Here is a 27,653-nt window from a genome sequence, read left to right on the forward strand (position 1 = left end):
TGGTCCTGGTAGTACTAGTAGAGATTGGTTAACTACGAGGTTTGCTGATAGGTTACGGATGATGAGTTAGACTTGGCAAGGCGCGCGGTAGGTCTGGTCTGGGTTTCGCCGCCCCAATCTGGATTACACAGCTTGACTTTGTACCACATTGAAGAGTACGTCAATGGTGTATCATATTTTTATAGAAGGCAGCACATTGATAAAATTGGAGTTGTTCCTATTGGAAGAAATCAAGTCGCCATGTATTTTGCAACCACCTGGTCTGGTGTGTACGAGAAGAGCCGGTCGCTTGTGAGCGCAGCGAAGGTTGCCACGGCAGACTGAATCTTCTTCGGATAGACAGATGGAAGGAACGTGTGAAGAAGAAGAAGAAGAAGAAGAGCACGGCGAAGCGAAAACGGTTTCCGTTCCCTTCCCTTGAGAACTGAACTGACACAAGGTTTCTCGGGGGGAGAGGAGAGATCGTGGGCGGGGTTGACGGTTACCATGTCAAACTGGAAGACGCGTTCGTGGGCTGGGAGGACAGACACACCGACGCAGTGAGACGTGTTGAACGGTTGATTATTTCAGTTTAGTACTACGCCGCGTCGATCACCAATCGCCTCCGTTATTTTTTTGATTGATCCACCCATCTTTCAGCCATTAGCCACGTCCCGGTACACATAAGACCCGAGAGACTGATTGACACCGAAAGAGTAACGGGTACTCCTAACTGCGTCCCATAACCCCATTTCCAACAACGCCCACCGAGGAGCTTTCCTGCCGCGCTCCCGTTCCCGCACGGCTGCCACCGCCCACCGCGGCGACGCCATGCCCGCCGCCGGCCTCCGCCCGCTCGCCGTCGCCCCCCTCCTCCTCCTCGTATTCATCTCCACCGCGGCCGCCAACGCCAGGGTGGGCGACGAGTGCTCCGCCGGCGCAGGCTGCGGCTCGGGGCTGCACTGCGCCGCCTGCGGCGACGGCGGGGCCGGCGTCTGCGCGCGCGCCACCCCCGTCGACCCCCTCACGCACGTAAGCCGCCGCCCCTCCTCCTGCTCGCAATGGCGCCTCATTTCGTTCCTTCCTTCATTTAAAGAAGAACCGCTGCTTCATTTTTGGATTTGGTTTGATCGATGCTGACGCGCGCTTAATCCGCTCCTGCTTCTCGTCGCAGGGCACCGGCCTCCCCTTCAACAACTACTCCTGGCTCACCACGCACAACTCCTTCGCCCTCGCCGGCGCCCCCTCCGCCACCGGCGCCGCCATCATCGCCCCCACCAACCAGGAGGACTCCGTCACCGCGCAGCTCAAGGTAACAACAAACTCTTACCACCAACTCGCCGTCGCAACCGCCTCCCCCTACTACTCTGTTACCATTTCCAGTTTCTCCGTCCGCCTCGCCCATGGCAGCCTGTGTCTCCGTGGAGTCGCCCCGTTTCCAATGTCCATGTGCTCGTGCCTGCCACCACCTACCATTACCAAATCTCACCGCACCGCCATTTTCTATCTCATCTTTTTACCTGCTCGGTCAATGCCTACCCCTACCCCTAATAAAATTAACTAATTACTGAAAATGCTATTGGTAGACTCAGTGCACATTAGATGTTGGTATTTCTTTGCAAATCCAACACATAGCTATGCCAAAATGCCCTAAGACTGCCCTTGTTCACTGATCCAACTAAAATTGCCACCACCTTCTAAAATTAACCACTACAGTACAGTACTGAGTTCAGTCTTGCAGTTACGCACCGAGGCTTTAATTATGCATCTTGCCGTGTCAACTGAATCATTTCATTTCTCTACTGGCGATGGGTAATGTAATGTGCCTTCCTCCTTAAGTTTCCACCTGCCCCTCCTCCCCTTTGATCAGACAAAGTAGGGCCTCTTTACTCCAAAACTCAGAGCAGGCACAAGGTCTCACTGTCCTACCCGCCCGACCTTTTCCCTTTCGGAGGAATATATATCAGCCAAATCCACGAAAGCTTGCTGCGCAGCACACATAAGAACGCCTTCTTTTTACACTTGACACATGCTCTACTGCTGCTCCACTATTTTCTGTCCTTTTTCCCCTTGCTTTTGTTTGAATTCAGTCCAGGTATGGGCATCTGTTTTCCTTTTCCATAAAGACTCGGATGTCTGCCCCTTGCCCAAAGGCTCGTTCATCCTAGAGCCTGGAAAGACAAATACACGTTAATTAATTGCAAGTATACATGTGTATAAAATGAATCCTTTTTTGTCTCAAATAGGATAGAGCATGGAAAAAAAGAGTACCAGGTATAAATAGTTTTTTAGTTTTCTTTGCGTACCACCACCATGTGTCCATGTGTACTGCTGCCCCATCACACCGTGGATTATGCTACTATGAATAATGCACCCTTGTTGCCATATTTGTTTAAATATGTAAGCACAACTGCCAACCACTAGTATTTAGGTACAACTAATGGCACCACCTCAAATCTGAAGATGTTTCATACTTGCCTTTGGTTGGTCTAGTTGCCACCTCACATAGATTCTTGTAAGTATGGCCACTGGCCTCGGTACCCAAATTTAGTAAACTCATGCGGTGGCTGGCTACGCTTATTGGGTGATTAGTCACAAAGATGCTCAAAGCATAATCATCAGGACTAACTTTGTTACACTTCCATTTTTAACAAAAAAATTGTTTTTCAGAAGTAGTAGAATAAATGTGCCGAAACCCTCAACGACACTGGTGTTCCCCTTCCAGCCATGGGGATGACTTGTTGCAATTTGGACTTGGTTCATTCGTTTATTTTCTTTTGCCTCTTTAGGTGGTTTAGGGCTCAATAAAAAAAAAAGGCAACCTGGTGCATGTAGATCCCGCTTGCGCAGGGTCCAGGGAAGGGTCCGACCACTTTGGGTCTATAGTACGCAGCCTTTCCCTACATTTCTGTAAGAGGCTGTTTCCAGGACTTGAACCCATGACCTCATGGTCACAAGGCAGCAGCTTTACCACTGCGCCAAGGCTCCTGGTTTAGGGCTCAATGCATTGAGAAAATAAAAGAAGGATTCTTGAAGTCTCTGATTGCGAAACAAGCCTTGTTGTAATCATGTCTAGTTCTTGGTATTATGCTGCGAAGGTGTCGATTGCTTTGGTCTTAAGGAAAGGGAAGGGCCACACTCACTTAGCTTATCATGCCCGTCCCGTCCTCTTTCTTTTTTTGAATCACTATTCTGAAAGTAGAACCTTTTCATATAAAAAGAATCTTACAATACAGTGTTCGTGTTGGAGACTTGGAGCATGTTTTTTGAGTAATTATTTCTGGCCACGCTTCACAAGTAGGCTAACATTGCGTTGCAGTTATGAAACAAGCCAGTGTTCCTAAAGTATTCTGCTTGCCCTATATCTCGTATACACTTCTGAAGTTGTTTTTTTTACTGAAAGAAAGAAAACTAAAGGAACAAAGGATAAGCCAACCCAACACAATTTAGCAGGCTGCTACTCTATTTTCTGTTGGTGTGCAGATATTATAAATTTCCTTCTTCAAAATGCCATTGGTTCCAAACTACTACATTCTACTAGGGTAGTTACTGATTATACAGATAACTGTCTAATTTTCAGTTACCGTTTCTTCTGCAAACCACCAAGCTGTATCTTGTTGTGGTTCATTCATACTCTGAATTGCGGACCGTCAGATGCTAATTGAAAAATATTAACCATGTGAATCTTTATCTGATTTGGGAAGAATGGTGTTAGGGGCTTGATGCTTGACACTTACGATTTCAACAATGATGTCTGGCTGTGCCACTCATTCGGTGGGAAATGCTACAATATTACAGCATTTGTAAGATTATCTCATTATCAGTTGAATACTTTCCATGCTGTCGTCAGAGCATCGTGTTATTGTATATCTAATCTTAAATTGGGTCTGTTCAGCAACCTGCCATCAATGTCTTCAAAGAAATCCAGACGTTCCTTGAAGCAAACCCTTCAGCGGTAATCACGGTTTTCCTGGAAGACTACACTGTTGCAGGTTCCCTGCCAAAAGTATTCAATGCTTCCGGCCTCATGAAGTATTGGTTCCCGGTGGCAAAAATGCCCAAGACCGGTGGCAACTGGCCTTTGCTCAAGGACATGATCAGCCAGAATGAGCGTCTGCTCGTCTTCGCATCGAAGAAAGCAAAAGAAGCAAGCGAGGGGATTCCGTATGAGTGGAATTACGTTGTGGAAAGCCAATGTAGGATTCCAACACAAGAAGAAAATACAATCAGAAAGTGAAGTTTTTTATCTAGTCTTTATGACATTCTTTGTTGATATGTTTTTGCTTTATCTGTGCAGATGGCAATGAGGGTATGGTGGAGGGCAAGTGCCCGAATCGCGGAGAGTCCCCTGCCATGGATTCCAAGAGCCAGTCGCTTGTTCTGATGAACTTCTTCACAACGGACCCGAACCCCACCGGGGTTTGCGGGAACAATTCCGCACCACTTGCTAGCATGCTAAAAACCTGCCATGATCTGTCGGGCAATCGGTGGCCCAACTACATCGCCGTTGATTACTACATGGTATGCCAACATGCTAAAGATTCTATCTAAATGAAGCTTATTTAGTCGTCGATCAGATCGGTTTCTTATTATTTGAATCACGCAGAGGAGCGACGGCGGAGGCGCTTCCTTGGCTACCGATGGGGCTAATGGCCATCTAGTATGTGGCTGTGACAACATTGCTTACTGCAAGGTAAGGACGTATCTGTCTTACAGTGTTCGGTCCTGTTACATTTTCTCCCACTTGAGCAGAGCTTGCATCCCTTGGGATTCTATCAATATCAACTACTTTTTGGCTAACTTTGATTTCCTTTTGCAACAACTTATTTAAGATAATGTTGTGTTTCTTGCAACTGCATGCTGATGTTGTGACCACTGACTGAGCTGCAGGCCAACTCGACATTCGGGACCTGCGTGATACCCCCGCCCCCACCGCCGTCGCCGCCCAGGGCGCCGGTGAAGGGTACGAGCCCAGGCGGCGATCCCAGTGCGGCGGTGGCTCGGCTTCCGGCCTTCCAGTGGAGCTGCTTCCTGGGACTGACGTCCCTGGCTCTGCTCTTCCTCTCGTAAGGGCGCTCCGCTTCAGTTAGCGGGGTGTGGCACTTGTGCTGCTTCTGCCATCCTGAGCAGAAATTTTCTACTTCAGTTTCATTTGTTGATCACGAGATTGCTCGAGCTGTAAATCATCCCCTAGCTTGCAGAGAAGTTCCACCCGATCAGTTAGTTGTAAATCAAATGTTTCATTTTTGTTATCTAGGGCAGATCCTGCCTCGATGTTTCAGTGAGTTCTGATGTAGTATCTCCACATGGCCAGTTAGTTTTTATATATGTTTTCTCTAAGAAATCAAATTACTACATCCCAGCTAGGAGAATTGGTTGAAAAACTCTTAATAACTCAACAAAAGGATGATTAGAAAGAAAGGAAAAAAAAACTCAACAAAAAGATAAGAGATTCCAAAAAAAACACTACCTTCGTTTTTTAGGCTAGTTTAGCCTAAAAAAAGCCTGAAAAACGTCTTATGTTTTCAGACGTAGGTAGTACATTCATATGGATGGATCTGAATGAGTGCTGGGGAAGAAAGAGAGGAGGACCCATGGTCCGAGTGACTGACTGACTGACAGGTGAAATCGCTGGTCCAAATCCAGAACAGCATCCAATCAAGCAGACAGCATCCTGCAGTGAGCAGTGCCAACTATTTACATCGCATCACATGGGATTGATTGATTAATTTCGCTTATTTTTCTCTCACGCAAGAACAACGCCCACTTTATCCTCCGAGAAATCCCGGTTTTCCGCTGGTCACTGATCATCTGGTCTGAGATGAGCTTCACACGCATGCCAGATTATTCTAGTAGATCACTAGGTAGGGAGAGAATAGCATCAAATTGAGAGCATATATTCCCTCCCAGGTAGCAAGAATAACTTTTATTGGCATCGTGAACGTGTTGTTGAAGTTTTGATTTAAATAGGTTACTTTTTGCTGATATTCTTTCCAGCGTCAAGGATCGTGTATGATCCACGCACGCATGGGAAATTTTCTGAAGGCAGTGCAAACTGTGGAGGTGAATAAGCATTTTGCCAGATAGGCAAAACTTGTCATCGCTCAACGTTTCCAATATAACTAATAAATTTCATCATAGTAATAATAATTAAAAAAACATACCCAGTATGAAGAAAAGCTTCCACGTTAGGTGGGCGTGGGGAAGGATTAAACGAGGTTGCGTCGAACCCAGGACCTCTTGGCACAAGTGGGGAGTACTTCACCACTATGCCATTCCTGCCCTTTCTAACAAACTAGAAATAAAAAAAAAATCAGGCACATAGAATTTCGTCCATATTCATGATGTGAGTCATGAATAATTGAAACACGGATCGTAATCAAGAGAGATATCATCATGAACAGTTGACACATGGATCTTAATCAAGGGATCTAAAATGTGATCCTTATGCTATGCCGTATCCCCACTCCAATATGCAGAAACTGCTATTTTTAGGGGCCTGATAAATTGCCATTTTACTCCAGCACCGGATGATCGATCGAACGAATATTTAGACATTAATAATACCATTCGGTGTTAGTATGAACAGAAGAAAATATTATGGCACTTATTATACTGTATGTAGTATATTATTATCAGAAAGAGAAAGAAAAAGAGAGAGGCAGAAGAGAGAAAAGTGTCCCAGGGAACAAAGAACAGATTCTTTGGTACTCCGGCGTAACGACGTTGCCTCCTCCCCTCCCCTCGTCTAGAGTCTAGACCCACGGGCATAGCCCATCCAAAGATCAAATCTTTTAGTTTTGCCAGCCAGATATCTCGTCTCGTCTCATCTCTGTCACACCGAGGAAGAAGACCCGGCGCCAGCGCCAGCGGCGATTGATGGCATCTCGCTCCCGTGCCCCCCTGGCCGTGGCCCTGTCCCCTCACCCTCTCTAGACCAAATCTACGAGAGAGGGATAAGAGTTCCTCCCAGTGGAGAGAGGGAGAGGTCGGAGGAGTACACGGGCTGATTGCGGCTGCGGCTGCGACTGCGACTGGTGGATTCCATTTCTCCCCTTCTTGCTCCGGGGTGGCGGCGGCGGGCGGCGCGGCCATGGCCAAGCAGCTGCGGGTCTACCAAGTCTGGAGAGGCAACAACGTACGTGAGATTAGATTACTCCCTTTATTCTTGCCCCCCTTCTTCCTTCTTGGATAGTTGGATTCAGAAAATCCTTGTGCTCTGGATCCATCGGCGGTGGCCGCCGCCGCCGCAGTGCCATCTCCGCTACTCCTTCTGATTCGTTGTGTTCTTTCTGTCTAACCTGGCGAGGCGACGAAGAAGTGGGAGCGGGGTAACTGCTCCTGGATAATGCCCGTATCTTTATCTGGTTAGCTGGTTACTCGATTGATTTGCGGGTGATTTCTATATTAAACTGCATACACTGCTGACGAGACGGATGAATAAACTATTGTGGATCGGTTTGGAGCTTGGGTGCCGCAGCGAATGGCGACCGTCCTCTCCCCAATAAGATAATCCAGTTGGGTGGCCCAAGTTCTTGTCTTTGTACACACCCTGTTGCTGCTAATCCAACCAGGGCTCAGGTTGCTCTGAAAATCATGCACAGGGCTTGCAAACATTGCGTTGCATTGCAACTACTCCATCAGTTCAAGGGTTTAGAGAAAGGGAAGGGCAATTTAGAGGGTCAAATGGGGAAGGGGGTTTGTATGAGAAAAACTTTGTTGACATCTTTCACTCTGCTCATGATGTTGTTTGTTGTATTATTTTGTAGCGTGAAGCTATCGAATGTTTCAATGACGTCTCTCATTTTCTTCAGATAATCTGGTGTGGTGGGAGACTGATCTTTGGACCAGATGCCAAGGCTACTCTGCTATCTTTCTCGCTGATCGTGGCCCCCGTTGTTGTCTTCTGCATCTTTGTGGGCAAAAATCTCATACACATCTTTCCTGCATATAACGCAGGGTATGCAATTCTGGTTGTCACCGTAGCCCTGACAATTCATGTGAGTAAGCATTCTTCACCTATCTACTACAGAGTTATGCTGAGGGTTTTGGATAGGTTGGTAGGATTTGTGTTCACCACAGTTCATGTGTTTGCTTCGTCCAGTTGGAGAAAGTCCTGAATGGCGACGTATTTTCTGAGAGCTTCATCGTAAAAGTAATTTGCAAGATGCAAGATATCATGTAATTAATAAAAGTTAAGCACACTTGCATATCAACATGTTTGGCAGGGTGTAGTTTTGTGGTTAGCAGTTAGTTCGAGACCATTATGATCATACAGCAGCAGTTAATGGTTAAAGTGCACTAAGCCATCACTATCTTCTGTCCATGATTGCATTTAAGACTTTGTGATGTGGATATAGTTAGTTGCGAACATGCTAAGAACCTAGTTTCTCTTATCAAGGGAACCTTGGATGATACCTTTTCGCTTAGTTACAAAGTAGTGTAGATCAACCTTGGCATAGATGATACATCATTTGAATTTTGTTTGTAATAACTGCATAATATATGTGAAACTGTAATTTCTCTCACCAGCCAATAAAACACTGTACTTGGCTCTACTGGTCAAAGCATTTTGTGATCTTTTGATCTTCCTTTTTCACCTACACATGTTTCATGCATGGTTCTATATTTATTTCCTGAGTTGGAAAACCCACGCTTCAATTTTGTTGTTGGTTTGGTCTATTCACTAGTAGTTTTATCTATATTCTGCTCTTGCATACTAATTTATCTGTTTACGATACCGTTCTCCATGAGTTATGTTCTCTCAACAGTAGAAGTTATTTTGTGAATTTTACTTCATGCTACTTTGTAAACAACTGCCAAATTATAGTATCCTCTCTGCAAAATCTGATTGTTAGGTACTGTTACTGCTCTTCTTGACCTCATCTCAAGATCCAGGTATTGTACCAAGGAATTCAAATCCACCTGTGGAGGAGTTTTCTCATGATTCTTCAGCCCCTCATACTCTCCAGTTCCCTCGGATAAAAGAGATCATGGTCAATGGTGTGCCCGTGAGAGTAAAATATTGTGAAACTTGCATGCTATATCGGCCTCCTCGTTGCTCCCACTGTTCCAAATGTGATAATTGTGTCGAGCGATTTGATCACCACTGCCCTTGGGTTGGTCAATGTATTGGACAGGTTTGTTGTGCTGATTTATTTATCCTTCTCAAAGAGTCAAACTAGTTATTTAACCATTGACTACCTGACAGCCCTTACTGTCAAAACAATCTCAGCTTATCTGCATTTATGTTCACCTTTGCAGCGCAATTACCGCTACTTCTTCTGGTTTGTTTGTTCGGCAGCAATCCTGTGTTTCTATGTGTTTACAATGTCTGCATTGTACATCAGTCTACTCATGAAGGATCACCGTTCAGTGGTGGAGGCAATTAAAGCATCTCCAGCATCAGTGGCAGTCATGGGATACTGTTTCATTTGTTTCTGGTTTGTTGGTGGTCTCACCGGATTCCACTCTTACCTCATTGCAACAAATAAGGTTAGTCCCCTAAACCTATGTAGTCAATGTGAAGGCATACCTCACATGAAAACATTGGTACACGGACTGCCTTGAGATACAATGTAGGAAGTTCCTATGTTCATTAGTGAGCTATCTACTCTCAAATAAAGATATAATGCTTACACTGGCTAATCTGAAATGTAGTGATCACTTGAAATCTCATTGGATGATTTTTCCATGGCAGATATTTTTTATGCATTGCTGGGTAGTACATCCTTGTACTCCCTCCGTTCCTAAATACAAGTATTTCTAGAGATTCCAAGAGAGACTACATACGGAGCAAAATGATTGACTACACACTCTAAACTATGTCTATATACATCCGTATGCAGTCCATATTAGAATCTCTACAAGGACCTATATTTAGGAACGGAGGGAGTAGAAATAATAAGAACTTTATGTTTATTTCAATACCAACTTTATTGAACTTGATTAAATTTTCACTTCCTTTTTCTCAAGACAACATATGAGAACATCAAGTACAAGTACAGCAACCAACCCAATGCGTTCGACCGTGGTTGCATACACAATTGCTTCGAGGTCCTGTGCACGAAAAGGAAGCCGTCTAGGATCAACCTGCGAGCCATCGTTCAAGAGGAACATGTTGCGTCCCTGCCACGAATCAGCCGTTCCAGTGTGCCCGAAGATGAGACGCCCCACCGTCCACGAGCCAAAGTGGAGGATGACCTTGAGATGGGCCTCGACATCCTGAAGACCTCACGGCGCCGGTCAGATGACCTGAGTGACTTAGAGTTGGGCACTACAAGCAATGGCGCAAGATATCGCAGAAGTGATTCAGACACTGAGATCCCAGTTATGACCAGAACCATTACTGAGAGCTCCGATCAAACTAGGGATCTGGACTTCTATTCAGTGACCAACGCTGCACATCCCTCGTCTCCTGAGCAGAGGCAGCTCCCCGATGAACTCCGCTGATTGTATATGAGCGCCCCCTTGCAGTGAGAAATAGTTTTCAGGGCGCAAACCAACAAGTTGCTCGTCAGTGAGGGCCGTGGGATGTTTGAAATTTGGATGAATATGGCATATGCTCTCTGCTGCCTTCTTTTTGTAGGATTTGGGGAATGTTGGTTGATTGGTGATAGGTCTCTTTCTGTAAACATCTCAGTTATGCATTTTATTGTGAAGGTTTTAAGAGATTGTAGTTTTCTTTTTTCTTTTTAGCAAGATTCCAGGAAGAGTATCTGAAGATAGTCAACTGTGGATTGTTAATTGTACATAATTTGCATAGGTGTAGACCATTGAACTGTATAATTATTTCCACCGGCCATCTGATGATCCCAGAAAGCCATTTGCTGGTTTGACATGCAGAATTTCAATCCCTATTTGACTGTTTGCAGCATGATTTACTACATATGACTTCATGTGAGTACACGCCATTGGCCAGGGGAGGAAAAATGCACGCATAATTCAAAGATTATTTATCATGAAAAGTTCAGAGGCATGAAAAACATAGCAGCGACCAAACCTTTATATTTCTTGCCATTCTTGACACTCGGGGAAATAAACAAGTAAATCAACAACAGCAATAGAAAAAGCAAAAGATCTTGATGGACTTGTCACACATAAATACTTGTGCCACTGCACTGGTCTATTCATTCACAGGCCAGTTTGGTGTCGAAGCTGGTCAAGCAGATGGCGAACGCCTGGAACGCCGAGAGCGGGTACCGGTAGTCCATGGTGAACATGTCCTTGGTAACCTTACCAAACTGCAGGATCACCTTCTCGTGATCGGACGTCGATGACGACAATGAACTTGAAGGCTGGAGCTGCTGCTGCTGGGGCGGCTGCGAAGGTTCCGACGGCGGCACGGCGGCCACCTGTGGCGCGGCTGCCGTCAGCTGGAAGTTCTTCACGGAGGCCACCGTCACCCTGCCTCGGAAGTTGAGGCACCAGCACTGCAGCTGCTCGTGCCATCTCGGCACCTTGTTGCGTAGAACCAATGGCCTCTCCTTGGCATCCCCATCTTCCTCCTCTCGCCGCAACCCACCACTTACATCTGAGAATCGGGAGCTTGAGAAGCGAGAACTGCTGAAGTCTGCCATGGAGAACCTGGAGGAGGCGTTCGTGCTGCGGAAGGACTCGTCAAACGGACCAGGGAGCAGCTGCTGGGGTTGCCCAGGCACCACGCCATCCGGGTCGACTGCAGAGGCCGGGATGGAATGCATCGTGCACTGCATACGCCTCGGGCCCCTGGTGCCCAGCACGTTGAGCTCGTAATTCACCTGGGCGATGGGGTAGCTACCGGTGGGCACCTTTGGGGAGACCCTCCTGGAAGAGATGCGGCGGCTGCCACGCTGGCATGGGATGAGGCTCCCGGCATTGTATGGTGGCTGAGTGTCGTAGACGATGAACTTCGTGCCGAGGAAATTCGACCTGTTGGTGTACATACAATGTCAGATCTAAATCACTGAAGGTTAGATAGTAAGAACGTTGTGAAGGAAGGTACATCACCTCATTTTTCCAACATAGCCGTTGCTTGACCGCGAGATGTTCTTAGAATCCACAGAAATTACGTATTCGGTATATGTTGTCCGTCGATTTCTCTTAGCTGCTAGCAGGAACTTTCCGTTCTCACTAAGCACAGCTACATGTCACATAACATATAATCAGCACAGCATCCAGCAACGTTGACTACCACGTTACTAAAGCAATGCACACAGCAATTGTTCAGTATGAGATTAATGAGAGAAGCAGCACATATGCTTACCAGGGCTAAGGCAGAGGTAGAGATAATAGGTTAGTGTTGATTTGTCCCTTCTAATGAAGCACTGGATTAATCCATCTCGAGGTCCTGGCTGTAGATAAAACATCAAATCAGAGTCAGACAGGTGCAAACTTTCATATGTACTGTCTCTGTAAAGAGGGAGTACTATGTAGGCATGTCTTTCTCACTTAAGAAGCCTCTATCTGCTACTTTTCAGTAGGCGGACTTTTCTAAGCAGGCATATCTTACTTTTCAATTGCCTACGAGAAAATTGCTACAAATTACTAGGTGAGCATACCAAATACTATTATGTCGATTTCTTAATATTCACGCGACCACTGTTTCCCAGTTTCAATATTTTATTTAGGCTGTAACATGAGAAAAAAAATACAAGCTACCCATCATGAACAACAGCACAGCTACTTCACTTGGATGTTTACCTGTTTAAGCGACACCGGAAAAGTGAGTTTCCCACAGAACTCCGGGCTCTGAACTATATCTTTACAGATCTCTCTCCACGCGCTGCAGACGGCCGCACAAGCGACGACATCTTTGCGCGAGGGCCAAGTGCTCTCGCCTTCCTCCAGCCTTTTCATCACATCACGAAGTAATTCAGGAGGAAGACCAACCCAGCCATTCTGATCAGCCACCACAGCCCCGCCGTGTGGCTCAACCGGTGGCCCAAAAGACTTCCCCCGGTGATGATGGCCGGAAAGACCAGGGAGGCCTGAAATCCTCACGTCAAAGCCCCGCCTTGATAAGCTTCCGAAGCTCTCTCTAACATCGCGGACTATGCTGCGGAAAGACATATCTGCCGGAGACCCTGCGATGACAACCAGAACTTCACCGATCTCCTAGCGGTCAAGGTCTTCGGAATGAGCTTTCCGGCACTGCATATACACAAGGAAATCAAATAGGAGGAAGATTAGCGTCTAGTGGTGCTGTAAAATAATCATCCACTAGGAAAAGCAATCAGCGCGTGTAGACTAACGAATCGCGGACTAGAGATTAGTAATACAGCTTCGTTACTAATACCATTCTGGTTTGAATAGTCTCGAGTCAGTGGGCTACCGGTTCTAGTCGCGCACTGAATGCAGGAAAGATGATGGGAAATTGGCTACACAGACAGCCAACTCTCCGATGGCGATGGGTGGATGGAAAAAACAAAGCCCTCTGATGGCGAGAGGCTAACAGCAGGCGCCATTTTACTGGTATAAACCTAATGGTGCCACACGGCAGGCATGGCACCACAATTTTGACCCACTGTTCTCAGAGGAACAAAGTTTGACCTTTTTATCCTTCCTTTTATCCTTTATGACCTGCAGTGCAGTTGCATGGACTGTGGCAGGTACAAGATCTACAGAAACTTCAGAGAAAACTGTACTTGTATGCTGTGAAATGGAAGGGAAAAAGAATTTACAATTCATCTAAGCATGAACAGAAGAAAATAAACATGGAATGAAACAATCAGAGCGCTGCAAACTGCTAGTTTTTTTAAGTCCGCGGCGAAAAGTGGATGAATCGGATGCCAGCAATGGAGGCGTTGGTGGATGCGAAGGAGGAAGAAGTGAAGGAGGAGCGGCCATCTCACCGGCCCCAAATCGAGCTCTACCCAAACTTGAAAGAGATTCTTCCGCGGAGAGGAGATCCCAACCCTTTGTGGCCAGCAGCGAGCGATCTCTCCTCCTCTTTCCCCAAAGCCCCCGGAAGCCAAAGAAGACGGACAGGGGAGCAAAAGCGACGAGCTTTCCACCTGTGATCGAACCCGCGACCTTTCTCCTACAGCGAGAAAAAGGCTTTCCGGCGCGAACTTTGCTCCAAAAGATGCGCAGGAAAAGGTGGAACGGCACACGGGGACGGAGGAGGAGCCCGGTCCGGTGTATCGGCCGATCTTCTGCAGCCGCTGCGGCGGAGGTGAGGCCGGAGGCGAGAGGGGATTCGGGAGGCGGGGCGAGGGGATTTATGGGTGGGATTGAGATGGGGAAATGGGACTTGGTTTGGAGGTCGGTAGGGGAGGGGGGAGAAGAGGAAGACCGGAGGGAGGAGGGGAGCGAATCGTGAGAGGATCCCTTTTTTTCTTAACTTGGATGCGAAAAAAAGGTTTTGTTTCACATGACCACCTCACCAACCAGCCCAGCACATTGACCGGCGGGCCGTCGTGTACTTTTGTGGTACTCCGATTATACAAATGTGCACATCTGCTGACTGCTAAATGAGTTATACGGATATGACCAAACTGAAATACACTTTTTTTTTACAAAGTACAGACGCATGCGTATATGTTCATATACACGCGCATACACTCACCTCTATGAACGCACACATGCACAACCTACCCCTATGAACACCTTCGAAAGACTGATCTAGCATATCATCTTGAAATTTACGAAGTCATCATTAGGATTTGAACTCCGGTGGGCTGGGATAGCACGGTTTCTCTAACCATAATTCGCTACGTGACTTGTATTTTGATCTTTATATTATATTATATGAGACACGTATCACCGTGCAAGAAAAAAAAAGAGTTATACGGATTCACAATGCCAAATCCATATTTTATATTGGTTTGCTGGATTTGCCGGAAAAGCCTGATGTTGTGTTTGATTGTAGATGACCGAAATCACAAAGGAGATTGAAGAAAGTCCAGTCCAGTGCCTGATTAGTCTGCACTGCAGACAGGCAGGGAAGCCAATTCAGCCCCCCTCTCTCTGCATGATGGGACTAGGGGTGGAGTAAGACGTTTTCAAAATAAGACTAGAGTGATTTTAAATAACAAGAGGAGAGTATTGATTGGTGCCTTCGGCATCGGTGAACAGTACATATATGTTAGCAGTAACTAGATAAGCCACGTATGACTTTCTGGATCTCCATCTGGCAAAGGTACCTGTCTATCTATCTTCGCTAACTACTCCGTCCAAGTACTTTCTCCAGTCTGCATATTAGATTTGTGTCAAGTCAAATTTAACAAAGTTTGATCAAATTTATATTAAAAAGTATCAACATCCACGACACTAAATATATATACTATGAAACTACATTTCATAATGAATCTAACAATATGGATTTGGCATTGTGAATGTTGATATTTTTTTCTATAAGTTTGGTCAAAATAGAGATATACTTTGACTTTAAACAAAACTTATATGCAAACTAAAAAAGACTGAGGGAGTAATATAAAATTTACATATGTATTTGTGGTCGTTGTTAGCTGTTTCATTGACCTGTTTATAATTTTTGTTACTTACGCTGTTGTCTTTTACTGCAGTGATATGCATAAATTGAAAGTTTCTTTCACAATATAATAATAATTGATTTGGGCATTGGTTTCCTGCACTCCAGATTGACTTTAGAGATGCCGTGAGATGGATTGTCCACACATGATCTTTGGCTCTTTGCAGCGTGTATGACATTCTTGTCAATGCTATGCTGCTATATTCGTAACGACCATGCGTATGGAGCAGAAGCATCTAGTGCCTGGCCGTGGATGACCCTCACCCGTGTGCCACGCAAACAAACTGCTACTGCTTGTCTGGCAACGTACATAGCTAAATCTCTCTTTTTTAAGCCACGTGCGTAGCATTGTCGACACATGTGACTATGCGAGTCAAGAGAAAGAAATAACAATGTCGACACCACGTTATTCTTCGTTGGCTAGTTCAAAAATACTCACCACAGATGCCGGTGCGAGTGCCTCGGTGACTTTCTTCTGCACCGGGTCTTCTGCGGGCCTCCTTCGGCAGGAGGGGGTTTGTTGCACGCGGGATTGGCGAGACACATACTGTGGACCGTCGATTTGTAGCAGGGCTTGTAAAATTAATTGTGTATATTGTATGTTTTTTCTCGTATAGCACCTTCTATATGTGTGTAATGCACTCGTAAATGGGAAGCGATATAGTATCTTTTTGTGTGGGGCAGCATGATACGTCTTCAATGTATCTATAATTTTTGATTATTTCATGCTATTATATTATCTGTTTTAAATGTTTTATATGCATTGATATGCTATTTTATATTATTTCTGGGACTAACTTATTAACCTAGAGCCCAGTGTTAGTTTATGTTTTTCCTTATTTTTGAGCTTTGCAGAAAAGGAATACCAAACGGAATAAAACATTCGCGATGATTTTTCTTGGACTAGAAGACACCCCAGAGACTTGGAGACCAAGTCAGAAGAGCCCGAGGCGGCGGCAAGGGGGGAGGGCGCGCCCTGGGGGGGGGGGGGCTGCCTTGCCGCCTCCTCGGGACTCATTTGACCTAACCCCTGGGCCTATATATTCACATATGTTCCCAAACCACCAGAGGCATCCACGAAAACACTTTTCCACCGCCGCAACCTGCTGCTCCCATGAGATACCATCTTAGGGTCTTTTTCGGCATCCTGCCGGAGGGGGATTCGATCACGAAGGGCTTCTACATCAAATCTATTTCCCTTTCGATGAAGCGTGAGTAGTTTACCATAGACCTACGGGTCCATAGCTAGTAGCTAGATGACTTCTTCTCTCTTTCTCTTTGATTCTCAATACCATGTCCTCCTCGATATTCTTGGAGATCTATCCGATGTAATCTTTTTTCACGATGTGTTTGTCAAGATCCGATGAATTGTAGATTTATGATCAGCTTATCTATGAATATTATTTAAATCTTCTCTGAATTCTTTTATGCATGATTTGATATCTTTGTAATTCTCTTCGAACTATCGGTTTAGTTTGGCCAACTAGATTGGTTTTTCTTACAATGTGAGAAGTGCTTAGCTTTGGGTTCAATCTTGCGGTGTCCTCCCCCAGTGACAATAGGGGTAGCGAGACACGTATTGTATTATTGCCATCGAGGATAAAAAGATGGGTTTACATCATATTGCTTGAGTTTATTCCTCTACATCATGTCATCTTACTTAAAGCGTTACTCTATTTTTCATGAACTTAACACTCTAGATGCAGGCAGGAGTCGGTCGATGTGTGGAGTAATAGTAGTAGATGCAGGCAGGAGTCGGTCTACTTGACACGGACGTGATGCCTATATTTCATAATCATTGCCTTAGATATCGTCATAACTTTGCGCTTTTCTATCAATCGCTCGACAATAATTTGTTCACCCTGTAACGCCCCGAGACCGATGTGCCAGGTGTCTTCCAGTTATTCCCTATTGTTGCCTTGTCATTTGCTTGCGTGTCATGCATTTCATATCATGTCATCATGTGCATCGTATTTGCATACATGTTCGTCTCATGCATCCGAGCCTTTTCCCTGTAGACCTTTTTGCAATCCGGCGCTCCTACGTCGTCCGGCGTCCTCTTTCTACCTTTTTCGTATGCGGGTATTAAACATGCTCGGATTGGACCGAGACTTGCCAAGCGGCCTTGGTTTACTACCGGTAGACTGCCTGTCAAGTTTCGTGCCATTTGTACTTCGTTTGATACTCCAACGATTAACTGAGGACTTAGAAATATTCTAAGTCCTTGCCCTGTTAATATTTTAATGCCATGTATTCTTGTTGCTACAGAGTGATCCATGCACCTTTTGAGCATGATCAGTTAGGATGTTTTGTAGATATTGTGGTGCTCTATCTATCCATGTCTTTGTTTGCAATTATGGAGGACCCTAGCTTGAGTCAATCGAGCTCTACTTTTGCTATAAACTGTTCCTGGTAGAATGTTTACGTGTTAAGCATTTTTGCCGAGGTTGTTGTAGTTGATCCATGCATGCTATGAGGTTGTTCTTGCCATGTTTAGCTTCTATGCCATGTCTACTTGCTGGGTGTATGCTTAGTTTGTCATGCAATGCTTTGTGGTGAGTGCATCGAGCTCGCAAACATGCCTACTTAATATCTGTTTTGCCATGTTCCAGTTTTCTGCTAAGTCCGTATCTGTTAACGATAATTGCAATGTTTCACATGGTTGCCATTGTATTTTCTGATCCCTTTTGGCTTATGGTCAGTAAGGGACTTTTGTTGTATACTTTGAGTAGCTTCATGCCATGCCTTGCTTTGCCATGATATGTTCCTGTAGCATGTTGTTATCTTGCTCTAAACATTGCTTCCTGATGTTAAATTCCTGACATGTTGTTTATTTCACTAAGTCTGTAACCTGATTTCTTTTGCGCTTTTGCCATGCTTGTTTGAACCTGCTAATGAGTGAATTAGCCGTAGCTCAGTGTTCATCTTTTGTCAAGCATCTTGAGTGGATCCCTGCCATGTATTTTGTTGCTATGTTAGAGTGCAGTAGCTTGTTGTTCTTGATGCATTTAGATGGTCTCGTGCTGTTAATCGCAGATCGGTGCCATATTTGTTTTGCTTGTCATTTCCAAACCGTGCATCCGATTCCGGTGATCTTTATATCGATTTCGACCGAAATCAACTCCTCTTTCCAGTGGCACTCTTGGTTTTCCAATTTGAGGCCAGGTTCAATCTTTCCTTTCCGAAGCATGCATATGCATTGCATATCACATCCCGCATATCATGCCATGTTTTGCATCATGTTGCTTGTGCTTTGCACGTGGTTGATTGTGTCTCCCTTTGCTTGTTGTTCTTGCTTGGGTAGAGCCGGGAGACGAGTACGTGATCGAGGAGCCCATTGAGTACGCTTACGAGGTTCAAGCTTTCGTCTTCTCGAAGAAATTTGCAGGCAAGATGACCATACCCTCGAAATCACTTTTATCTTTGCTTGCTAGATGCTTGCTCTTTTGCTATGCCTATGCTATGATGCCTACCACTTGCTTATCATGCCTCCCATATTGCCATGTCAAACCTCTAACCCACCTTGTCCTAGCAAACCGTTGTTTGGCTATGTTACCGCTTTGCTCAGCCCCTCTTATAGCGTTGTTAGTTGCAGGTGAAGATTGGAGTTTGTTCCTTGTTGGAACATGGATATTTTGTTGGGATATCACAATATCTCTTATTTAATTAATGCACCTATATACTTGGTAAAGCGTGGAAGGCTCGGCCTTATGCCTGGTGTTTTGTTCCACTCTTGCCGCCCTAGTTTCCATCATACCAGTGTTATGTTCCTTGATTTTGCGTTCCTTACACGGTTGGGTTATAATGGGAACCCCTTGACAGTTCGCCTTGAATAAAACTCCTCCAGCAAGGCCCAACATTGTTTTTACCATTTGCCACCTAGCCTTTTTTTCCCTTGGGTCGGCCAACCAAGGGTCATCTTTATTTTAACCCCCCGGGCCAGTGCTCCTCTGAGTGTTGGTCCAACTTGTCAGCCACCGGTGGCCACCAGGGGCAACTCTGGGCTGGCCTACCGGAAGTTTGGACAACCCGATGTGCCCTGAGAACGAGATATGTGCAGCTCCTATCGGGATTTGTTGGCACATTCGGGTGGCTTTGCTGGTCTTGTTTTACCATTGTCGAAATGTCTTGTAATCGGGATTCCGAGCCTGATCGGGTCTTCCTGGGAGAAGGAATATCCTTCGTTGACCGTGAGAGCTTGTGATGGGCTAAGTTGAGACACCCCTGCAGGGTTTTGAACTTTCGAAAGCCGTGCCCGCGGTTATGGGCAGATGGGAATTTGTTAATGTCCGGTTGTAGAAAACTTGAGACTTATCTTAATTAAAATACATCAACCGCATGTGTAGCCATGATGGTCTCTTTCCGGCGGAGTCCGTGAAGTGAACACGATGTTGAAGTTATGCTTGAACGTAAGTAGTCTCAGGATCACTTCTTGATCATAGATTTCTCGAACGTGCTTTGCCTTCTCTTCTCGCTCTCATTTGCTTATGATAGCCACCATATATGCTAGTGCTTGCTGCAGCTCCACCTCATACCCCTTTACCTACCTATAAGCTTAAATAGTCTTGATCGCGAGGGTGTGAGATTGCTGAGTCCCCGTGACTCACAAATACTTCCAAAACCAGTTTGCAGGTGCCGATGATACCGTGCAGGTGTTGCAATCGAGCTCAAGGAGGAGCTGGATGAAGATCATGTTTGTTGTGTTGTTTCATTTCAGTTGATCAGTAGTGGAGCCCAGTTGGTGCGATTGGGGATCTGTAGCATTAGGGGTAGTCTTCTTTTATTTGGTTCCGTAGTCGGACCTTGATTGTATCTGGATGATGTAATGCTTTATTCATGTATTGTGTGAAGTGGCGATTGTAAGCCAACCCTATATCTCTTTATTATTCAGTACATGGGATGTGTAAAGATTACCCCTCTTGCGACGTTGCCTTCAATGCGGTTATGCCTCTAAGTCGTGCTCCGACATGTGGGAGATATAGCCGCATCGAGGGTGTTACAAGTTGGTATCAGAGCCTTCCCCGACTTAGGAGCCCCTTGCTTGATCGAATCGCTAACGTTGTTGAGTCTAGAAAAATGTTTTGAGTCATTTAGGATTATATATATCGGAGAGTAGGATTCTTTTTACTCCTCGGTCCCTTCGTCGCTCTGGTGAGGCATCCTGACGTAGAGTTTTGACTCTTCTCTTCTCAAATTTCTCAAAATAAATTTAGGATCACGCGGGTATCTTGGAATCGTTCCGATGGATTTGTGACGAGAACATTGTTCTTGGTGCCTCCTGATATTTAGGGGTTGTGGCAGTGTCCCGGGGACTTGAGCTCCGAGGTGTTGTCGTCACAATTTTATCGTTGCAATTCTGGAATACCTGAGTTTCGCCGACATCGAAAATCTCTTTTATGCATTTGTTGGTGAGATAACCTCGACGCTACCCAATACTGGGGCGGGAGTTCGGGAGTATTGCCATAACTCGTATAACGAATGCTTTTCGAAGGTTGAGGTAAATGATTTCCGAAGGTTTCTTGGTTATGTGTTGAAGGATGGATATAGCTGGATGTAGGATTTGTGTAGTTTTGGGTGAGATATTATGCTTCCCCTGTATCCCCAACACCTAATTGCATAACCGGAAAGTTTCGGGAGTTTATAAGTGGGAATTCAAGTAGCTCCTAGGATATCTTTCCGATAGATGTATGATATGAAATTGGGGTCCGACGTCTAGTGGTCCGCCTATCCACGGTTGGTTTTACAGTGGTCTCGTTGTGTCTTAAAGAGTCCTTGGCTATGCTGACTTGGGGACGCTTCGTATGTCATGTGCACTGCCTTGTACATGATGGTGCTGTACGATCGAGCCCATGTAGGCCCCACCACGAAAACTTTGGAAAAATCTCTATCATATGTTTGTTCCGGCTTATTTTGCAAGCCAATCCTTTGCTTTGTTTTTTAGTTGTGGTATTCGAGTTGCTTCGATGTCAAGTGTTGATTCCATACTTTCCCTAAGTGGTGTTCTCATACTTCTATGTGAATACTAATCCTTCATGATAATCGAGATTGTCATGCCAATACTTTTCAACCGGCGTGTTCTCTTCAAGTGGATCCGATCATTTTCGACATCCGCAAGATCAATTATCAGTTCTTCTCAACGGTGTTTGTTTCATCCGTACCAAGTTGTCTTTGTTTTCCCCGCCCTCCCACCCTTTTTCTTCAAGGATTCAGATTTCTTAATCAACTATCATGTTATTGATGTGAGGTTTCCTCATTCTTTTTCGTCAATATTCTTATCCGGTGATCCTCAGGAAGATTCTAACGGAGCTTCAAGTTCGTCACTCGTCACTCATTTTCTTCTCCGGTGGATCCAATTCAAGCTTTGTTGATCATATCCTTTCCTCGTTTCAAATACCTTCTCATACCGGTGCACCTCTTATTCATCCACCTCTCGCTATTCAATTATTCCGGTGTGCTGAAGATATCTCAGAAGACTCAAGTTTCCATTCTCAATTCGCTCAAGTCCTTTTGAGGATGTTATCTCATTCAAGCCATTTAATTCAACCGGTGCAATCTCTCTTTTTGAACAATCTTCTCAACGGTGTTTCTTTTGAGTGGGCCCTAACCCACAGGTCTTTTCTAGGATCTTACCTGACTCTTCTAATTTTCCCGGAGCTATCCTAAATTCTTTTCCAAGTTTGACGTAAGAATGAGTTATCATCAGTCAAATGCTTTCTCCAAGATCTTTCAAATTCTTTTTATTGTTGGCTCTACCTCTTTGCTTTTCATTATTCTGGAGTACCTTAATAATTCTTGGTGGTGCTTCTCATCATCATTATCAACATTTGAAGACTAAAGAAGAAGAGTTTCTCTGCAATCTTATCCGTTCTCTCAAAGATTCATGGTTCTAGCTTCATACCATCCTCTCATAATTGTTTGTGATTGTGAAAATTCTTTTCACCTATCCGGAGCAATTCAAGGTTCTTTCCAATTTGTTTCTCCGAAGCCCATCATCTCAGATTTATTCATTCCAGCTTTCAACTCTCTTTCTCTAAAATCTTACCGGTGCATCGATCAAGTATTCTCTAATCAGCTCGTGATCTCTTCGTTCTCTTGCATCTAAATTCCCTCAAGTATCTTCATTCATTTCCCAATTCTACCCGGTGTTCTTTATCTTTTCTTCGTTCATTTTCAATTCTTACCGGTGGTTCGTTCAAGACTCTCTCGAGTTTACGCTATATCTCGCTTAATCCTTTCTACGAGAATAAGTAGTGTGCCAAATCCATTGTTTGTCATCAATTGAATTGGTGAAGGATAAGCACAATGTAATTCTTATTCTTGTTTCATCGAGTGAATTCAATTCCTTATTCCGGAGGTTCATCATATCACATTCTCGATTCGAGAGGCTTTATCTTTTCTTTTCCAAGAGTTCCAAGCTCTTGCTATTATATCACCATGGAGATTCATCTAAATCATCGCACGGCTTCACCTTGTGTTTTCAACTTCTCTTTCTTTTTATCATCCTTTTGTTACCAGAGTTTCTTCATGTAGGCTCTACATGATGGTTCTTCAAGGATTTAATTTCTTCTCGAAGTTTTCATCGAGATTCTTTTCAGAGGAGCTCAAGTATTCTTCATCTTGCAATCCGGAGTGCAATTCTTTCTACCGTATCATTTGAGGTGGTGCTATGTCATTCTTCATAATTTGAGTTCATGTTTCTGTTGGAAATATGCCCTAGAGGCAATAATAAATTAGTTATTATTATATTTCCTTGTTCATGATAATCGTTTATTATCCATGCTAGAATTGTATTGATAGGAAACTCAGATACATGTGTGGATACATAGACAACACCATGTCCCTAGTAAGCCTCTAGTTGACTAGCTCGTTGATCAATAGATGGTTACGGTTTCCTGACCATGGACATTGGATGTCGTTGATAACGGGATCACATCATTTGGAGAATGATGTGATGGACAAGACCCAATCCTAAGCCTAGCACAAAGATCGTGTAGTTCGTATGCTAAAGCTTTTCTAATGTCAAGTATCATTTCCTTAGACCATGAGATTGTGCAACTCCCGGATACCATAGGAGTGCTTTGGGTGTGCCAAACGTCACAACGTAACTGGGTGGCTATAAAGGTATGCTACAGGTATCTCCGAAAGTGTCTGTTGGGTTGGCACGAATCGAGACTGGGATTTGTCACTCCGTGTAAATGGAGAGGTATCTCTGGGCCCACTCGGTAGGACATCATCATAATGTGCACAATGTGATCAAGGAGTTTGATCACGGGATGATGTGTTACGGAACGAGTAAAGAGACTTGCCTGTAACGAGATTGAACAAGGTATCGGGATACCGACGATCGAATCTCGGGCAAGTGTCGTACCGATAGACAAAGGGAATTGTATACGGGATTGATTAAGTCCTTGACATCGTGGTTCATCCGATGAGATCATCGTGGAACATGTGGGAGCCAACATGGGTATCCAGATCCCGCTGATGGTTATTGACCGGAGAGTCATCTCGGTCATGTCTGCATGTCTCCCGAACCCGTAGGGTCTACACACTTAAGGTTCGGTGACGCTAGGGTTATAGAGATATAAGTATGCGGTAACTCGAAAGTTGTTCGGAGTCTCGGATGAGATCCCGGACGTCACGAGGAGTTCTGGAATGGTCCGGAGGTAAAGAAATATATATAGGAAGTGCTATTTCGGCCATCGGGACAAGTTTCGGGGTCACCGGTATTGTACCGGGACCACCGGAAGGGTCCCGGGGGTCCACCGGGTGGGGCCACCTGCCCCCGGGGGCCACATGGGCTGTAGGGGGTGCGCCTTGGCCTACATGGGCCAAGGGCACCAGCCCCTAGAGGCCCGTGCGCCAAAGGGACAAGAGGAGGGGAGAGTCCTAAAGGGTGAAGGCACCTCCGAGGTGCCTTGGGGAGGATGGACTCCTCCCCCCCCTGGCCGCACCCTTCCTTGGAGGAAGGGGCAAGGCTGCGCCCTCCCTCTCTCCCTTGGCCCTATATATAGTGGGGGGGAAGGGAGGGCAGCCATACCTAAGCCCTGGCGCCTCCCTCTCCCTCCCGTGACACATCTCCCTCCTCCCGCAGCGCTTGACGAAGCCCTGTTGGAATCCCGCTACTTCCACCACCACGCCGTCGTGCTGCTGGATCTCCATTAACCTCTCCTCCCCCCTTGCTGGATCAAGAAGGAGAAGACGTCGCTGCTCCGTATGTGTGTTGAACACAGAGGTGCCGTCCGTTCGGCGCTAGGATCATCGGTGATTTGGATCACGACGAGTACGACTCCATCAACCCCGTTCTCTTGAACGCTTCCGCGCGCGATCTACAAGGGTATGTAGATCCACTCCTCCCTCGTTGCTAGATGACTCCATAGATTGATCTTGGTGATACGTAGAAAATTTTGAATTATTGCTACGTTCCCCAACAGTTTCATGATTCACATGTTGTCAAGAATGAGATATCTTAAATCCATCAATCGCGTCATTTGAGTTATCTTGGGTTATATTTCACCTAAAGCCTTCCCTAAGGATTGTTGCTATTTATGGTGCTTACAATGATCCAAGTTCTTCATTCATCCTCCCGGTGAGATAAGTTTCTCGTCTCCTTGTTCTTATCAATCCAATATTTTTCCGGGAGTGGCAGGTTGTCACCTCATAATGTTGAGATGTATTCCATAAGACCATATCAAGTTTATGCTTTTCATTGTTGTTAATCCAACAACTCAATTCTAGCATTTGTTGTTATCATGCTCTCCCAAGATCTTGGTTTCCCTCCGTTCATTCCATTTCCATTCTATTCCTTTCTTCCGGAGGCATTGTGATGTTGATCTCTTCAACCCTTCTTCTTGTTCTTGTCAGGACCTTGTTCTTTTCATGCTTATCCATTTAACCGGAGTGTTGTGCCCTTTTGCTCAACTTCTTTTCGCCTTAGCAAGCCTTGCATCTCTTTTCAACCGGAGTGCTGTCCGAATTTGTTCTTCCTTGTTACTCTTCCCTACCGAAGTACTTTCAACTTTGTTCTTCTTCGTTGCATTCTTTCTTTCAATTTGTTCTGGTTTTCACTCATTGGTCAAAGAAGCAACTTAGCTTTACCACTTATCTTCCTCTTCTGTTTTCCCTCCGGTGCCATTCTAGATCTCGGGACGAGATCCTCTCGTAGTGGTGGAGTGTTGTAACGCCCCGAGACCGATGTGCCAGGTGTCTTCCAGTTATTCCCTGTTGTTGCCTTGTCATTTGCTTGCGTGTCATGCATTTCATATCATGTTATCATGTGCATCACATTTGCATACATGTTCGTCTCATGCATCCGAGCCTTTTCCCCGTTGTCCGTTTTGCAATCCGGCGCTCCTACGTCCTCCGACGTCCTCTTTCTACCTTTTTTCGTGTGCGGGTATTAAACGTTCTCGGATTGGACTGAGACTTGCCAAGCGGCCTTAGTTTACTATCGGTAGACCGCCTGTCAAGTTTCGTGCCATTTGGACTTCTTTTGATACTCCAACGGTTAACCGAGGAATCGAAAAGGCCTCGTGTGTGTTGCAGCCCAACACCCCTCCAAAGTGGCCCAAAACCCACCTAAACCTCCTCCATCATCTAGGCCGTTCGATCACGACCGCGTGGCCGAAAACCGTGCTCAATTTGGAGCCTCCCAGCTCCCTCTACCTAAATAAAGGTCCCTCTTCCCCAAAAATACGGACAAAACCCTAGCCCTCCACCTCCTCGCGCCGCCGGACGAAAACCCGGCCAGCCGGACACGTCCGACCGCTCTGCTGGACGAATCAGCAGTCGACACGTGGCACCGCGGGAGCCCCACTTCGCCGCCTCACCCACGCTGGCCCCCGAGGGCCCGGGGTCGCACGCCCGTCTCCTTCGCCCGCCGCCGCCCGCACCGGCCAGGCGCCGCCGCCCGCGCCTCCGCCGCCATTCACTGCACCGCCGCGGCCTACCCTCGCCGGCGACCGCGCCAGGGAGCCACCGCCTCCTCTGACGTCCCCCGCCTCACCGCTCCTCCGCCGCCTCGTCGCCCGCACTGCCCGCGCCTCCTCGTCGCCGCCTACCTCGTCCCGGAGCTCCGGCGAGCTCTGCCATCTCCGGCCGCCTACAGCGACTCCGGCCATCTTCGTTTCCCGTGCCGCTACAGTGCCTCGGATCCAGATCTGGATCGGTTGACTTTTTGACCTAATCCCCGTATTTTTAGCATTATTCATCGCATCATAACTTTGCATCCGTGGCTCCGTTCTGGACGTGTAGCATATCAAATTGTTCGTCTCGACGAGTACTTCATTTCATCTCATTGCACCATGTTCATTTGAGCTTATCTTGATGCCCTAAATTCTATTGCAAGAGTGCTAGTTTATATTAGTTTCAGATTCTTATCAGTAATTGGACATTTGTCATTTTTGCCATGATTGATGTGTGCCTCCTATGATCTTGAGCCCTACATGAGTTTTGAAGTATGCCATGCCATCTTTACAGGGGTGTATGCCATGTATTTTTGTGATCTCTGTGGTGACTAGCACAAGCATGCAAAGTAGCTCTTGTAATGTTGCTGATTTCAGGGACTTAGAAACATTCTAAGTCCTTGCCCTGTTAATATTTTAATGCCATGTATTCTTGTTGCTACAGAGTGATCCATGCATCTTTTGAGCATGATCAGTTAGGATGTTTTGTAGATATTATGGTGCTCTATCCATCCATGTCTTTGTTTGCAATTATGGAGCACCCTAGCTTGAGTCAATCGAGCTCTACTTTTGCTATAAAATGTTCCTGGCAGAATGTTTACGTGTTAAGCATTTTTGCCGAGGTTGTTATAGTTGATCCATGCATGCTATGAGGTTGTTCTTGCCATGTTTAGCTTCTATGCCATGTCTACTTTCTGGGTGTATGCTTAGTTTGTCATGCAATGCTTTGTGGTGAGTGCATCGAGCTCGCAAACATGCCTACTTAATATCTGTTTTGCCATGTTCCAGTTTTCTGCTAAGTCTGAATCTGTTAATGATAATTGCTATGTTCACATGGTTGCCATTGTATTTTCTGATCCCTTTTGGCTTATGGTCAGTAAGGGACTTTTCTTGTATACTTTGACTAGCTTCATGCCATGCCTTGCTTTGCCATGATATGTTCCTGTAGCATGTTGTTATCTTGCTCTAAACATTGCTTCCTGATGTTAAATTCCTGACATGTTTATTTCACTAAGTCTGTA

The 27,653-nt window shown here is 45.5% G+C and overlaps 3 protein-coding genes across 4 annotated transcripts; 2 read left to right on the forward strand and 1 right to left on the reverse strand.

Annotated features, from left to right (window-relative positions):
• The first annotated feature begins 718 nt into the window (after window positions 1-718).
• On the forward strand, window positions 719-5,303 carry LOC119328048 (PI-PLC X domain-containing protein At5g67130-like). The gene is made up of 7 exons (XM_037601095.1): window positions 719-1,011; window positions 1,154-1,291; window positions 3,684-3,782; window positions 3,875-4,175; window positions 4,277-4,500; window positions 4,586-4,672; window positions 4,870-5,303. Exons 1-7 carry the CDS (start codon window positions 811-813, stop codon window positions 5,047-5,049), a joined length of 1,230 nt encoding a protein of 409 aa, XP_037456992.1. The 5' UTR covers window positions 719-810; the 3' UTR covers window positions 5,050-5,303.
• Window positions 5,304-6,691: 1,388 nt separating this feature from the next.
• Window positions 6,692-10,817, forward strand: LOC119328050 (protein S-acyltransferase 8-like). The gene is made up of 5 exons (XM_037601096.1): window positions 6,692-7,117; window positions 7,794-7,979; window positions 8,838-9,119; window positions 9,244-9,474; window positions 9,955-10,817. Exons 1-5 carry the CDS (start codon window positions 7,073-7,075, stop codon window positions 10,429-10,431), a joined length of 1,221 nt encoding a protein of 406 aa, XP_037456993.1. The 5' UTR covers window positions 6,692-7,072; the 3' UTR covers window positions 10,432-10,817.
• A 136-nt stretch (window positions 10,818-10,953) lies between these two features.
• On the reverse strand, window positions 10,954-14,275 carry LOC119328047 (tubby-like F-box protein 12). 2 transcript variants are annotated; one of them, XM_037601094.1, is made up of 5 exons: window positions 13,974-14,275; window positions 12,661-13,110; window positions 12,224-12,311; window positions 11,968-12,100; window positions 10,954-11,889 (listed from the first exon to the last, which is right to left on the reverse strand). In XM_037601094.1, exons 2-5 carry the CDS (start codon window positions 13,027-13,029, stop codon window positions 11,109-11,111), a joined length of 1,371 nt encoding a protein of 456 aa, XP_037456991.1. In that variant the 5' UTR covers window positions 13,030-13,110; window positions 13,974-14,275; the 3' UTR covers window positions 10,954-11,108. The 2 variants fall into 2 exon arrangements, with proteins under 2 accessions (XP_037456991.1, XP_037456990.1); XM_037601093.1 differs by having other exon boundaries at window positions 13,812-14,275.
• Window positions 14,276-27,653: the final 13,378 nt, after the last annotated feature.

The sequence above is a fragment of the Triticum dicoccoides genome, chromosome 7A (assembly GCF_002162155.2).
Source record: "Triticum dicoccoides isolate Atlit2015 ecotype Zavitan chromosome 7A, WEW_v2.0, whole genome shotgun sequence".
Classification (NCBI taxonomy): domain Eukaryota; kingdom Viridiplantae; phylum Streptophyta; class Magnoliopsida; order Poales; family Poaceae; genus Triticum; species Triticum dicoccoides.